The 16,386-nt window shown below is 30.2% G+C and overlaps 1 protein-coding gene across 1 annotated transcript; it reads right to left on the bottom strand.

Moving 5' to 3' along the window:
- Positions 1-2,463: 2,463 nt before the first annotated feature.
- Positions 2,464-8,536, bottom strand: LOC137815131 (uncharacterized). Its single transcript, XM_068618187.1, has 7 exons — positions 8,157-8,536; positions 7,546-7,631; positions 6,745-6,891; positions 6,532-6,640; positions 6,247-6,370; positions 5,627-5,900; positions 2,464-3,014 (listed from the first exon to the last, which is right to left on the bottom strand). Exons 1-7 carry the CDS (start codon positions 8,278-8,280, stop codon positions 2,907-2,909), a joined length of 972 nt encoding a protein of 323 aa, XP_068474288.1. The 5' UTR covers positions 8,281-8,536; the 3' UTR covers positions 2,464-2,906.
- Positions 8,537-16,386: the final 7,850 nt, after the last annotated feature.

Genomic DNA, 16,386 nt, shown 5'->3' with positions numbered 1-16,386 from the left:
GCAAATGTTATTTATAGTGAGAGACTCAGTACGCGTGGCCGGTCAACAGTTTCGGATAAGGATCACGCCTTCTTCTTGTTAGGTTCCCACTATTTAATTATTTTATACTTATTCTTACAATTATATTTGCCTCAATCATTTATATCATATACTTTTTTATTAGATGCTATCATATCTTTATATATTATTCTCATAAAGTTTTAATCAGTGATTTAAAAGAATAACACTAACAATGTTGATATTTATAACGTTGATTAAATATTAGAATTTTTCATAGTATATAAGTGAGTATAAATTTCACTCTATAAGTCGATTTTATGAAATTAAATTGAACTTAAAATTCATTTCGTAATATGGTATAAAATGATTGTCCTTTCCGAATTCTAAAAAGACTTTCACAGGAAATGCAGAGTATTAATAATGGCCCTTCATAGATACACGGAGAAAATAAGATGAAAATTTAAATATATATATATATATATATATATAATAAAAAAAGAAAAACAAATGACATACTAGTTAAAAATACACAAAGACAAAACGAAGAAGAAAAAAAAGTGTAAAATTAATATGAGGTTTTATGCAATAAAAATTAATTTTATAATGATGTTTTTTTGAATTAATTGAATAAAAATATAACTAAAGTATATTTAACGTGTGTTTTATTACAGCTCTAGTTATTGATTCCTTAAATGGATAATAATAAATAATTACTTTTTGATGTGTGGTCGGTTTGGAATCAGAAAATGACAAATATTGAAACGTGGGACACGTTTAAATACATAGTACAGAGACAGTAGGTACTAGCGTCGAACATGCACATGCCCAAGCCTGTGGCGGTGTCTGTTTTTGAGTTTTTTCACAATGGATCATTGTCTATGGAATCCTAAAATCGGGCCCTATTTTTATATATAGGTTTTGAATGCAGATATAACTAAAAGTACTAATACAATAAATCATATTAAATAATAAATAAAATATATGTTGAATACTTTTAATTTTGCCAACCCTATTTTCTAAGTGTAAAAAATAAATACAAACCGGAAAAAAAAAGAGATAGTATGTCATGTAATAAAAAAATTGAGCATAAGATAAAACAACGATAAAAAAATCATATTACTGACACTAAACTTGGACTCATTAAGTAAAATATTGGATTTTTAAGGGCTGTGAATGAATAAATAAATAAATAAATATACTACCAGTGATAAGTTGAATTTCCTAACAGAAAAACAAAAAAAATATATACAGAAAGTATAATAACAAAAATAAAATCAAACACAGAAACTAAAAAATGCAATAAAAGATAAAAAACAAAAAATATTTTTAAATGTATGAACATCAACATCCTTTGTTTTAAACGTAAGAGAAACGTGCCCTTTATCATTACAGCTTTAGTTTTATAACAATAATAATTTTACGTGTCAATCTAAGTCGGTAAGGTAACCATCTGCGACGTGTGCAAAACTATACGCGTGGCTATTTTGTAAACTATTCTGAATTTGAATTTGCTTCTATCTACTGTGTGTAGAAAAAAGTTATACTATCACCGAATGAATCTTTAGCAAATCATGGGTTCGGCCTACGGAATTACTATATGCAATTACTCATTTGCCTACGGAATGCACACAATTTTGTTCGGCCAACTATTGAACAGCAGTGATTGATAGGAATATGTTCTACTTTACTTGGAAAGCAAAACTATAAACTTTACATCTTGTCATTATTATAATACATTCCGCTTTCACCTTTTCATGTCAATATATTTTTCACCTTATTTTTCCTTTACAATTTTTTTTTTAGAATTTGCCACCTTACATTATAGATGTATATTAATGAAAGGCAAGAATAATTGGCTGTTTTTTAGCATGCAGAAGTAAATCAGATGTACTTGTTATAATTAATGAAGGAAGTAAATATGATGAACTTGCTAAAATAAGTGAAGGAAAGAAAGAAGGATAAACCACCAATGCAAACTCTCATGGCCTCCACCAGACATTAATTATTGTTTGCGGTGGCTAAAGCCGTGTGGAAGTAAAACGTAAGCGAGCAAAATGGGAAAGAATGAACTCCGTTGAAATAGTGAAGTTTTAGGTATTAAAGGAGGATAAAGTAATATATCTATTTCTATTCATAATCACAACTGCAAAAGAAAACAATTCTTGAAATATTAAGAAATATGGAAACCAGAGAAATAGAGAGAACTAATCATCAGATGTAATCTAAGAAACTCCAAGAATAAAATAAGGATCCTAAGCAAACAAACTCCAAAATTCTTCTTAATGCAAAATTATCAATTTAATCCCTCTCTGTTGAAATCAACATATCAACTCAAGAATCGATTAATGACGTTATTGCCAGGTAGATGCACTTCCATTAAGAGGGACAACAGATATAGCAGAGACAAAAAACGTTGTAGACTAAGAAATAAAGTTAAAGAAACAACAATACTGAGAAAGAGAGTGAAGACCAAACATTTTTCCTTAGTCCAAACACTATGCTTGTATCACGGGGCAGTTGTACGCATGAAATTTTACCGCTAGAATTATTTACAACAAATGCAACAAGCAACCAATAAAACATGACTAGCCAAGCAGCAATGCATCAAGGAAAAGAAATGGCGATGTACCTGTAATCGGTTATTGGGCAATTAAAGAATCCTCTTTCACTTTCTTTACATAAGTAGACTGTAGGCGTGTCGTGTCAGACATTCACAATTTTCCACATATCAATAGTTCAGCATAAGTGTACAACTCTAGCCAAACTGAATTGAGTGGCTATCACACAATTATCAATTAACAGCAGGTCTTCACGAAAAGGACCAGCTTACCAAAACATGGGGGAAGACAAATGTATCTCTACTGTCATTATTGTCATCAAGTAGATGTGTGGTGTCTCTTACAAACTCATAGTAGGCCCAATGTTTTCAACTGCTGAACATGCTCAGGAGGGAGAGCAGGGGGAGACCAATCAGATCCTGTCAGCTCTCCATCAACGTCTTCAACCACGTACTCCTATGATGACAAGTGAATAATTTCATAATCAACAATTCAAGATGATGCCAGCTTAATTGAGGGCATCATGATGCTTTCATAAAACACGCAATTAACACATGGGATTATTGGTCTTATTCATAAATTATAACTAATTACAAATTGTTTATGGTCACATATCAGCCAGAAGATGCCTCACTACTAACCGCTCCCGGTCCCAAAAACCTCTCCCACACAAGAAAAGAGATACAGACATGATAAAACACATTTTGGAAACAAAAAACAGAACAACACAGCTTGAACATGTCACGTAAAATAAAAAATTAATATTTTACAATCCCATTACAAAATATCTAAAACATAAAAATTCAAATCTTTATAATAAAATTTTTGCTATTTTATATATTATGAATTTATGATAAGTGTCTTTAATAAAATAAAGGTTCATAACAAATGTCGTCCTACTAAATTTGTCATATATAATGTTCCTAAATCCATTGGACATTATTCAGCTCATTGCATTCCAGTTATTGCCTACTTTGGAGGACAAATGCATTTCTATCACGATTTTGTATTTAAAAGGTGCTTTGATGGGATAAGGGTGCATATAAATGGTATTCGACTTCTAAAAAATGTGAAACTTTTTAGATATGCTGAAACAAACCCCTCAATCGAGTCTAATGAACTAGAGTGGCCTAGCTCCCCCTACCTAGCAAGTCAATGTTCCAACTTCAAGCTTCAAATGACAATACCTCATATGCAATAATCTTAATGTGTCTATAGCTCCAAGTAAAGGGGGGCCCAAACCACTTTAGCTCCTTTAGCCTCGGCTAGGAGGGTGGTTATGAGCACCTAAAAATACCACTTCATTTAGGAGCTAGAGCCAATAGTAGTTATATACACATTCCTCCCAAATCTACTAAGACCTATTTTAAGGATAAAATCGTGACGGGGACAATTTTGAGTTCCAAAACACACAACACTAGGATGCGGTGACCCTAATGAGTTATAACGAACTTGTAGTATTCAGAACAATTGACTAAATATTTTTTGTTTGAAAAGTAACATTTAAGAGGCCCAAAATCCAGCTTTAAGGCAACAAGCAAGATACAAGACCTAAATCAAGCCGAATTACTACAGCCATTTTAGCAAATCACTCTGATACAAATATGAGTTGAAAAATTAAATCTAAAACACTTTGTCCTGTCAGACAAAAGAAAGGAGAAAAGAGAGAGAATATCTCCAACAAAATTCTTCAAATAAAATCATATCTGATGGATAGCAAAGAATAAGAAAAACCAGATGGTAAACTCCACACACTAACTGAATGCAACTCCCAAACAGTTACGACCCATAGAATCCAGATCTTCAAACCGAGTCAACTCACATCCTCTCCAGAAAATTTTGAATTTACCAAAAATCCAGTCAAATTTTAACCTTCAATAGCTTATTGCACAGTAGTTACGGAAGAGAAAATAAAATAAATGCTACAGATTTTGGCTGCAGAGAACATCCTGTTGCACAGACTAGAGAAGATCTTAATCAATGGCAGCAGATGCAAAATGGTTTCAAAAGGGTGACCAATATAAAATTCATGTATTCTTTTTAGTGAGGGGCAACAATTATTTTGTATATAAAATTTTAAAGAAAATTGAAATTTTTTGGGGTGACCATGGCATCCCCAGTTACCCACTCTATCCGTCCCTAATCCTAATCCACCTGCCACATACCCTAACATTTCGCCAGAGGATCTATGTAAGAGACATGTCCAACAATGGTACATCAGCCTTGCTGTCCCACCAGTCCTTCAAAGTGTCCCATTTCCACCCTAGCTAAATTATGCAAACAATGGAAGAGTAGCAAGAGATTGCATAATGCATGCTCATGTACTTGGGAGGGGTGTGTGAATGAGAATGAACTTGGGGAATTGATTTGTAACAGATGCACACTGCAGGTGGGACAAAAGAGTTTTGGTTTGAGAGCAGAATTGGGGAAATGGGGAAGTGAAATAAGCATCTGAGCAAGAGTTTGGACAGAAGAAAGTATACCAATTGAAGGGTCTGTCATATATCTGTACTTATCTTTTTTTTCACCCAGTTTTTGTACAAAATTATAAAATCTGATCAATATAATAAATACTGTCGTATCAGTAGCAACAAGGATGGATGTTAGGAGAGTTTGGCAGTAATTTCCAAATTATGGAATCCAGTTCTCTATCTATCATTTATTAGACTACAAAATTCCTTTCAATTCCATCTACAAGTTCACAACAGCTACATAACAACGCATAATAAACGTAAGCTAGTAGCTGAAATACATATACTTTCGCAAAACCATCAGAAAATGCCTCGGTCAATGTGACTCTAATGCAAGAAAATCTTAAAAGCAAAGTCAATTATAAAACAATAAAAGTTTAGAGTTGACTTTCTTGGCATTTCCATCCCTGGTAAATGTTTGTGCGAAGATATCATATGGGGCTTAAATGCTAAAAATTAAATCAAGCGACAGCTAAAAGGCTAATTGCAGATATTGGTTAGGAATTAGCATTACTTGTCAGCAGAATTGCAAAACGGTTAGACAGCTCATATATATACACCAAAGGCACAAAAGAACATAAAGTAAACCAGCCACACCTTTGTTAACATCCTTTTTGCAAGTATGTGATAATGACGTTGCCATATCCGCTGACCTACCATGGTAGCCACCAATACACTGTAGAATATCCCAATTACAGTAAAAAGTCCCAGAACAACCAAAGCCATTATGAATAACAATGGCAGCCCTGCTTCCCCAGCACCCCCCAAACAACCACCACATTCAGTTGCCATGGTTCCACAACTCTCAAAGCAAGTGGTGCAATCAGTCCACATACAAAGAGTGCCTGGCAAATGACAGTCTGCACAAACTCTGCAACATCATGTACAACACAGAAGTTAACCTTCTGAATCACAAACTTGTTGCTACTGTAACCTACTTCATACACAACATTGCAAATCTTCTTTTTCTGCTTAGCATAAGCAAGCATGAATGATTTAGCAACTTAAATTTATATATCTTTGAAAAAATGTTCTTAAAAGAAGGGTCTGCAATATATAAATTAAATCTTATATATTGCTCTCCTAGCATATTTTCTGGCATCCTATAATGAAATAAGAAAACAAGCATTATAATGATGCCTTATGAAGATGCAGAGTTCCATTATGTGTTCTAACAATGTCAGATGCTTGTGAATGTGAAAAATCAAGATTACTACCCAGGTTGACAGCAACAAAGACATAATTCTCTACAAGGCTGAGCTAAATCATTGCGAACTCTTCGATCATAACAAGTAATGAAGCACCCAGAAAGGCCAAGCAATGCGAAAAATAATAGAGCTCCTGCATTAGAAATTACCAACAAAAATTAACCAAAACCAATATCTTTTCGACTTTGGAACAAGAAAACATTGAACTCGAGGCAATGGAGTCAAAAAATAATTTGCAGAAAACCATATTGCATTAGCATTTTGATGACATAACTCAAGTTAATCGTAATTTACCACATATGTAGTAAAAGCTCATTTCACTATCAAAACCCCAGAGAAGACGAAGCCAATATTGCTGGTATCCATCTATTAGATAAACCAAATATGCCAGTGCCGCAATGACCTGCATAAATAATTAAGGGGCTGAATCAGATCACCTATATGCACTCATAAAGTACAAACAGACAAGTATGTAGATGGCTAGACAAACGGAAACAAGTCACCTACAAGCTGGACAGACAGAAAAATAAACAAAATGTCTCTGGTGACAAAAAACCGAAATTTCAGGGTACGCCATTTCCTATCAGCAGCAACATGAACACGCAAATGGTAAGGAGCCTTGCACGTAGTGCAGTGAGCAAAGGCAAATCCTTCCTGGAAAAGAAAAAAAAAGTTAAGTAATATCCATATATTTCTTAGGTAAGCACGGTAAAGTACACCATTTTACACATGGAACTGTGGAGTACAGGAAAAAATATTCTGCTACTAAAAATTGGGCCAACTTTAACGACTAAAGTTTAGGCGGTTGCATATCATAAAAATACAGATTATTGTTAGAGCTCTGCATAATACAAATATCCAGGTGTTTCTCCATCTGTGGTTAGTACTTTATACTCTACAAAACACCACGCGCACCGGAGGATAACTGAAGGGTAAAAAATAAATGGTTTAATGGGTAATGGATAATCGGTAATGCATATCACCAAAATAAATAGGTAATGGATAGCCAGCAAACAGAGAGATGACTGAAGGGTAAGAATCAAAAGAAAACCACTGAAAGAGGTATGAAATGCTACCAACACATGTTAATACACACAAATTGGAAAATATTATGAGATCGAATCAACAAATGAGAGCATAACATAAATCACTGTTTAATTGATTAACCAAACAAAACGTTTACTAAACACCAAAGAACCCTCCAGTCAGTTTAGCATAACACTTGCTTCTTGCCACGCTTACTAACAGTGACAAAACTATCATCACTTGTAAAGTTGTAGTGTAATGTTATAAATCATAAAACATTACCTTAACTGCTCGCCAATGATCCAAACATTCTCGGTGTACGTATTTTGATGTCCCTTTGCACTTACAAGGGGCTATGAAATCTCTACCTGAGTAAAATAAACGGAATGCAGCTGATAAAATATATCATATACTCTAAGAGTCGGGGATCATCATTCAATAATGAAGCGTACATACATTAGCAACCATTCCCGACATAGGTGCAATACCCCACACATGGAACAACAACAACAGTCCCAAGAGCAAGTACACGCATAATTGCTAAAATAACGAAATTCAAATTCCAATGAACAATGATGAAATCCAGACTGTACTGCATTACTCAAATTCAATAATTAATTACTTTCTCCGTATAACGAAACCAAAATGAGCAGAGCTAGGCGAATAACGTGCTTCTCGTCAACTCACACGATTCAAGTTTCTGAAGACTTAAATTCTTAAATCGACAAATAAAAGGAATTTTAAGGACAGAAGTAGTAAAATTCGAAATTACAACATATTGAGTCCTTAGAATTACGAAGTGATTGTTTCTCAGTTCTGAGCCCATGAAAGTGCAACTTGCGAAAACCTGAAATCGAAAATTGAAAAAGAAAAAAGTATGGAAGTGAAATTACCATCGGTTTCGAGACAAATTCGGCATTGGATTTGTTCGGAGGGGCCGGCTTCGAGGTCGATCTCGGAAGGGTCGGTGAGAGGAAGGGGAGGGACGAGAGGAGAAGAGTCTGAGTGATCGGCCATTGAAATCCAGAGGGTAGAAATGTCAAATGAGAGATGCTGAATCAACTTTACTTTCGCGAAACCATAATTCTAATTCATCATCCTTAGCTTAGATTACAATTTAGAACTCAGGAGAAGAAGAAGAAGAAGAAGAATCTCACTGATCCTTCTCTCTCTCTCTCTCTCTCACTCTCTCTCTTCTCTCTCTCTCTCTCTCTCTGACTTGTAAGTGCGAATTGCTTTTTCAAGTTTTCGTTATCAGCGTAAACAAGGTTATGCGTGAACCGTTGGATTGGGAACGATGAAATGTTCATTTTCATTTTTATTTTTATTTAAAAAACTTAATTATAAGTTTTACAGTTTTGTGAACGTAAAAGTGTCAAAGTATTGTACTGCAAAACAGAGAAATCAAATGTAAGAAATCAAAGTTTGAATATAATTTTTTTTTTTAAATTGAAAGATAAGATAACTTTATCAAAGCAGTATTTTTTTTTGGGAGTGATTATTAGTAAATAATTTTATATTCGCAGCATTGATTGCACACTGGTTGTTTTGGAAGTATAAATATGTAGCTCTGAGCATTGAAGAGAAGACTCATTCTTGGGCATAAACCATGACTTCAATCTTTTTGGGCTTAAACCATAAGGAGCTTTTGGGCTCATTACTACTCTGTTCATGAAAAAAAAACTGCATTTGTTTACCAAAAATATTCTCCCATTTTTAGCAAATTCTCCCTCCACCTTTCTGATTTTTTTTCTAAGTTTTTCAACTTCAAGATTGTACAATAGGTATTTTCATATCCAAAATGAGATCTAAATAACTTATTATTATTATTATTATTATATATTATTTTAATAATAAAATATTTACATGTGATTTTATTTGAGTATTGATACGTGACAATCCGCATTAGATGAGAATTATAAATATTTTTTTATTAAAATAAAATAAATTTTAAAATTATATTATGTCACATATAATTGTAAAGTGGTGTCTTTGCAATTGTAAAATTAATATTTCTCATCTTAATTATATATTTTTATTCTAAAACTATTTTTTAATCCTTACTTTCTCCTCAATAAAAAAAATCATCCAACATTTCACAACACCTTGACACTATGTTTTTCCTCTAAATTATTTATTCTAATGATCTTCAATACTAATTGATATAATTAAAAAAAATAAGTTATTCTTACACGTTGTGCACCTCCAACATATGACTATCATATATATATATATATATATATATATATATATATATATATATATATATATATATATAATACATAAAATACTAGGTTTTGCTAGGTGATGAGTTAGAGCAATCTGATAAACTAATGAAATTACCTTTCTCATAATTCGATAAGATAAAAAAAAACAAACTTAAAAAATAATTTATCCAAGGTAAATTATTTGAAATATAAAATAGGGTTGATCTTTAAAAGAAAAAGAAAACTTACAAGCTCAAACTCTTTATATTGTGTCAACTTACTATAATATTTTAATACTAACAACAGAAAACATTAAATAATTTATGGTATCATAAAAAGAAGGGGCAAGGGATAAGGTGGGGTTCCCTTGCGCATGTGATATGTTGTTTAAGGAAAAACATAATTGTTGTTTTTATTCACTTCATTTTTTTCAAAATAAATTTATGTTTCGAAATGTGTCATTTATGATGTAGTTTGTTTTTATCATAATATATTTTCCGTCCCGTTTTATTTTTATGCTCAGGAACATAACCAAAAGAATTTGTAACAAATTATTAATTATAATTTATTCTCAAAAGAATTTGTATATTTTATATTTATACTTTTTCCTGCTATATAATATTTTAAAAAATAATTTAAAATTTATCAAATTAAAGTTATCTCTACGTTTTTAATTAGACAAAAATGTAAGTATTAATTTAGTTTAGTTTAAAAATTAAAATCATTTTTTTTATAAATTGTATCGATAAAATTATTTCTTATTTTTAAGGATTTTCAAATTTTAATTTAAAACTAAATTATTTATCTATTTAATGTGATAAAATATTCATTATCGATAACTAAAACAAACAGTATCTATCCTTCTGATACATTATTTTATTTTCCTTTTTTGTAATAAAACTCTCCAATCTAATCCTAATTGTACTAATATTCACTGATCGACTAAAAGATCTTCCAATTCTTTAAGCAGTCTTTATTCTTTAAACAAAGAAACAAAAGATGAAGAATCAAACAAAAAGTTTTTTTTCCTACAAGAATCAACCAAAAAACAATTCCCTTAAACTGTATGTTTATTTTTTATAAAAGTTTATTCTTTTCAAAAAAGTATATGATCATTCTTAATAATCTTATTTTTCGTTAAAAATAAACAAATAATTTTAATAATTGCTATAGTTTTCATTAACTCGTCTATTATCAAAATAAATTTACATGTATTTTTTAATATTTTTCAAAGCGCTTTTGAGAAATTTGCTTATTTAATCAATATAATTTAAAAATTTATTTTTATAATTTTTTTATCTTCTCATGTCATTTGTAGTGTCATGGGATATTGTGGATAAAGAGATCTTAGTTAAAGATATTAATGTTGTATCAGTGCAAATTAAATAATTTTGGGATAATCAACTTCAAATAGGATACAATACTTATTATTGAAATAAGCCAATAACAAAATCAAAGAAAACAAAGAGAAAAATTTAGTATATATCATTGAATACACAATACACAAGAAAGAAAAACAAATTACACACTAGCCAAGAATTTTCATACTCTTGACTACTCTAAATATTATAAGTTTGACATCGTAAATACTCTTGTCTGAAACATCATTATTATTTAAATATTAACTTTTTCATGGTTAAGAAAAATATGATAACTAATTAAATATTGAAAATATGCGTGTAATAAGAATAAGAGTAGTTTGCATCATCAAATTGAAATGGTGTTACCAAATATAGTTGTGTGTGATATCACTTGTAACATTAAAAGAAGATTCAGTGACGCAAGAAGAAAACATGATCCATAGAACATAGAAGCAGCCATAAAACCAAATTTCCCATCCATAATTTGCAGCATGCAAAATTTTTGTTTACGTGAACACATCTCAAATGATGAGAGTAGTTAACACCCTCTTTCATTTTTTTTCTCTCTTCTCTTTCTAAACACGTAATGTTCTTGTCTCTTACTTTAATTTTTTTTTTCGTGTTTGCCAAAATACACAACAACTTGAGATGGTGGTGTTTGAGAATCTAAATTCTTGCATAATAGGTGAGAGGCCCCAATAGCCATTCTTAGTGACAACCCACTTTCTTTGGATTGCAATTTGGAATAATAATAAAAAAAAAGGCAATGTGGGTGTGTTTGGTTGACCTATCATTAATTATTCAAAGAAAAAAAAAACAAAAAATAGGGAATATATGAAAAAGAAAATCACTCACAAATGCACCCACCGCCATCATTATGGCTTTATACACATCATTTGACACTCACACCTAATTGAACACAATTATTTAAATTCTAGTCGTTAAGATAGGCTCGAAATGGCTCTGATACCATGTTACGAAGTGGACTTTAAGCTTAACTCAACCCCATAAAACCGATTCATGAGGTGAGGTTTGCACTCACTTATATACAATGAAAGACTCTAATCTCTCGTCGATGTGGGATCTCCAACAATTATATAAAAAAAATTATAAAAAAGCTAAACCAAAATCTATATATTAAAAAAAATACCTAAATAATTTATACCTAGATGAAACTCTATTATTCTAATAAATATTATAGTTTTTTTTTATAAGAATTACAACTAATGAATTAGAATTATTTGGTTGACGAAGGAGAAGCCACTGTCCCTCAGAAGAAGTACAATGGTCGACCCTTGTGCTTTCATCATTGTCTCTTGCCTTTTCCAATGCACGTATGGTTCATTCCTTCCAAATATATTTTACATTAAATTAGGTTTTTTATTTTTTATATTAACCTCTTTTATTCATTTAAAAATATTATATAAATATTTTTTTATCTTACTCGGATCTCATGTTCTCTTATATTATTAGATTATTGTATTTGAGGAAATGGAGAACTGCTAGATCCCAATAATCTAGAAAGGGTCTTCTATAGGGTAGTGTAGTAGGTGCCTTGGATCTTCATTTCACTGTGTTATTTTCCTTTTGAGGACAAATATTCAGTATATTCTTAATTTCTTTAAAAAGCAATAAATTATTATAATTATTTCAAAATCATATCCTTCTTGCTTCTACAAAAAATTATTTTATAAAGACCTTTTTTTGTCTAATTCACTTTAAAGAAACATTTTTTTTGTTTTATTGATTTTTAAAAAGTAAGTGGTTATTTATGTAGAAGTTAATCGATTCTACAGTACCGAAATTAACGTATAAAAAACTGTTCTACTTTTAAAATAATTAAATGATTTTAAACCATGAAAAATTATGTCCAATTGCATTTTATCCCATGAAGTAGTAATTGCATAGTTCATTAAATTAATATATACGTATGTATATATAAATTAATAAAGGTGTGTATTGTAGGGAGATGTGAATCCCTAATTAATTAAATAAATAATTAATATTATGCATATATATTACATTATATTATATTATTCTATTTTTATTTTGTTTATTATACTATATTATATTAAAAAATGAGTTCGGCCAACTTATCTAACATATAAAGTGACCTTTGTTTTTTATTTGGTATCTTTTTTCTCTGAAATTGCAATATATGAAAGATATATTTGCTTAATTTTATTTTTGGCCATGTTCAAATTGTTTTAATTAAAGGAAGTGGTGGTCTAAGCATAAAACCTTTTTTTTCATAAATCAGTAATAACAAATATATAATGGTTTCATATTTATTATATCATATGTATATGTTATTGATTGGTCGTAATTACTAATCTTTTTCACATCTATTACTGTTATTAAAGTGTTGTGTTTTTTTTCCCTCTTCTATATTTATTTAATCCTTCTAACTAACCTTAAAATGTATTTTTAGTGTTTGCATGTTTACAAAATTAATTGTTGAGTTTATCCCTAATCACCCTTCTTTCTCATTCATTATTTTCCCCTTTCTCTTTATCCTTTTTCTCATCCATTTCTTTCCTTTTTTTTAGTGTGCCCACAATTTTAAACTTTCCATCAAATCCTCATTCTACACTTTCGATTCCTTTTTCTCAGTTATACTTTTTCTGCCCTTTCCTTCATAGACATTAACTTCTATAACCATTATCCAAATAATGTAATCAAGAATGGATGGAACAAATTTAAATTAAACCAACCAAGTTTTCAAAATTAAACCCTTCAAACTATTAAGTATGTCCTGATTTATTTTCATAAAAAAAAAACTAATTTTATGAAGTATTTATCACTTAATACTGTTTATTATAATATTACTGTACGATCGAGTCGAAATTCGATTATGTGGATTGAATTTTTGAATCGGTCGAATTAAGTCTAACAAATTGGATTGTGTCATAAATTCACTCTTTTCTTCTTTATAAATTCTCTCCTTAATTCAAATACATGAATATTTAGGTATTCGAGGATCACTCAATTTTATGAAATATTAATTAAATTTATTGATAAAATTCAAAAATTTAACACAATTTCGCAGAAATTACCTCAACATTTTCCTTTCCTTAATTAGCAAGTTATTAATTCCATTGTTGCGTAAATGAATACGTCTCCTAGTGCAGATTTTGACTCGGACTTCTCCACATTGACCAAACTCTAAAAAACAATAGCCAAATTATTCTAATCGATTCTTCACTCTTTCTATTTTTTTTTTCTGTGCTAAATTATATTCACAACTGTATATGTACTCTTATAATAACATATAACATAATTTTTATGATGCAGTTAGATAACAAGAGTGTAGCAATAAAAATAAGAGTAAATAGTTTATATCCCTAATACTAAATGAGATAAATTAAAAAGGGTAGTATTTTGCTTAATTGTTGACTTGTGGGAAAGATTAAAGTATGATTGGATCTTCTCCTATCTTGTCACTATGAAAAATTAAGCAACAAAGAGAACAAGTAAAAGAAAATGGGAAAGAAAAAAATTAGTTGAGGAATGTTGGGCCTACTTGAGGTGTTAGGCTTGTAGAGATATTGTTGGAACCAAAAAGTGTGCCAAAGTAGATTTGGATTCCCAAGTTAGGAAAGAGGGGTTATTTTAAAGTGGTAGGCAAAGGTAAACTTGCAATAAATTAAGGAAAAGGGGAAGAACCTTATTAGTATACAAAATGACTCACTTGTGACTAAATTATTAGTATAGAATAGATAAATTACATTATTATTTAAAACATTGTTATACAAATTTTCAATGACTTGGGATAATCACATTATTGAGTAATCCAAAAACTAAGAATATGTTTTTAAAGGACAAATATATATTAACTCGTCATATTTTGTATTGGGTTGATTTAAAAAAAATGTATTTTAAGTTTAATTAGTTATAAAACTGATTTATAAAGTGATATTGGTACTAATTTATATATTAATTTTTATCTCTAGTTAATGTGAAATTTTCAACATACTGAGACGGTCAACTTATACAAGACTAAATATTTAATGATAGTGTAATAATGATTTGATAACTAATTACATAATAGATTTAATAGCTCTTGTTAGAATAAACTCTAAAACTGATATAATTTTAAACAATATATTTTTAATCTAATTTAACCTTACAAAATGAGATTTGTATATACTTATTTCTAATCAAAATCTATAGCTAACAAATTAGGACTAACATAATGTAAAACAAACTGTTTGATTTAAAATTAATGGAAAACTCTAATTAAGAAAGTAATTCATTCTAAAAGTGAAACCTATTCTTTTTATAAGTTAAAGAAACAATTATTCTTTTGACGAATTAAGTTTCTGGGTGTCAAGGTGTACTTGGTATCACCAGACAAATGATCACAATCATGCGAGTTCTTTTCATTTTATTAGTAACACAATTTCTAATGTCACTTTTCCTTTTCATCTCTTTTTACGATAAAGTTGTTCTACAAGTTTTTCCAAGCCAAAATCATAACGAAAACTTCTATGGATATGGCTCTAGAATCCTGCAAATTCACGGAAGCAACGACAACATTTTTATGAGTCAAAACCAGTGTGTAAATGATTCTGGTGCATGTTTGATGAATACAAGTAACACACACATGTACTATGCAACCGACAAAACAAAAAAAAAAAAGTTGATTCCATAAGAAGGGAACTTAAAAATGTGGTTATCCTCGTCCCAACACTATCTGAAAGGGCAAAATATGTGACAGAAAATAGGTGTGTGGTTTGAAGGGATTGGTAATTAAAATATCAAATGAAAAGACAAAAGAGACAAAGAATGACATGTAGATAACAACTTAGCGACAGAGTTTTTGAACTCGTTTGTCTCAATGGAAAACTTTGTGCGCGTACCATAATCTACATCTTAATTAATAAATATATCCTACACGCATTCTAGCTCCTTTACCTATCTTTTCACAGTTTTTTACAAACAAGATCATGTTACACACTTATAGATGGAGAAACTGTTGCATAACAAAATATTTATCAGCTTGTGCTCTTTCCATCAAAAAAATAAGTGGGTCTCCTGCTAAATCCTCACATCTCTTGTATGATTCTTTCATTTTAAACTAATATAAGTATTATATTACATTCAACACATATTAAAACTTGGACATTGGTTCAGAGGGTTTTGATCCATTTTACACTAAAGTGTTCTTTTTTTAGTGCTGGTCTATTTCCTTTTTATTATTATAATGCCTTTTTCATTCCTTTTATAAGCTCATTACATTGCACGTAACGTAACTTATATAAAATTTAAATATATTAATTGCATATAAATAATATTTACTTGACAGATGTGTATTGTACCGGGCGGTCCGTAGATAGCTGGGACTCCAAACATTTGGTCAAGGTCAATTGACACAACTAAATTCATTATATTTAAACAGAAGATTAAGAAAACTAATTAGTGATAAACATTAGGTAATACACTCTTAATCATGATTTAAAATCCTAATTTGGTCTAATAAAAAAGAATTTATGATAATCATATAAATAGACACAAATTTCAAAAATCAAAGTACGTTATTATTCAGTACTCAC

The sequence above is a fragment of the Phaseolus vulgaris genome, chromosome 1 (genome assembly GCF_051622355.1).
Source record: "Phaseolus vulgaris cultivar YP4 chromosome 1, ASM5162235v1, whole genome shotgun sequence".
Lineage (NCBI taxonomy): Eukaryota > Viridiplantae > Streptophyta > Magnoliopsida > Fabales > Fabaceae > Phaseolus > Phaseolus vulgaris.
This window is presented reverse-complemented; position numbering and strand designations above follow the sequence as displayed.

Excerpts from the sequence above, each read along its gene's own strand:
- LOC137815131 (XM_068618187.1), bottom strand. The coding sequence starts at position 8,280 with ATGGCCGATCACTCAGACTCTTCTCCTCTCGTCCCTCCCCTTCCTCTC. Across the intron at positions 7,632-8,156 it reads AATTTGTCTCGAAACCGATG|GTAGAGATTTCATAGCCCCT; the intron begins GTAATTTCACTT and ends TATTTTACTCAG. Across the intron at positions 6,892-7,545 it reads ATCATTGGCGAGCAGTTAAG|GAAGGATTTGCCTTTGCTCA; the intron begins GTAATGTTTTAT and ends TTTCTTTTCCAG.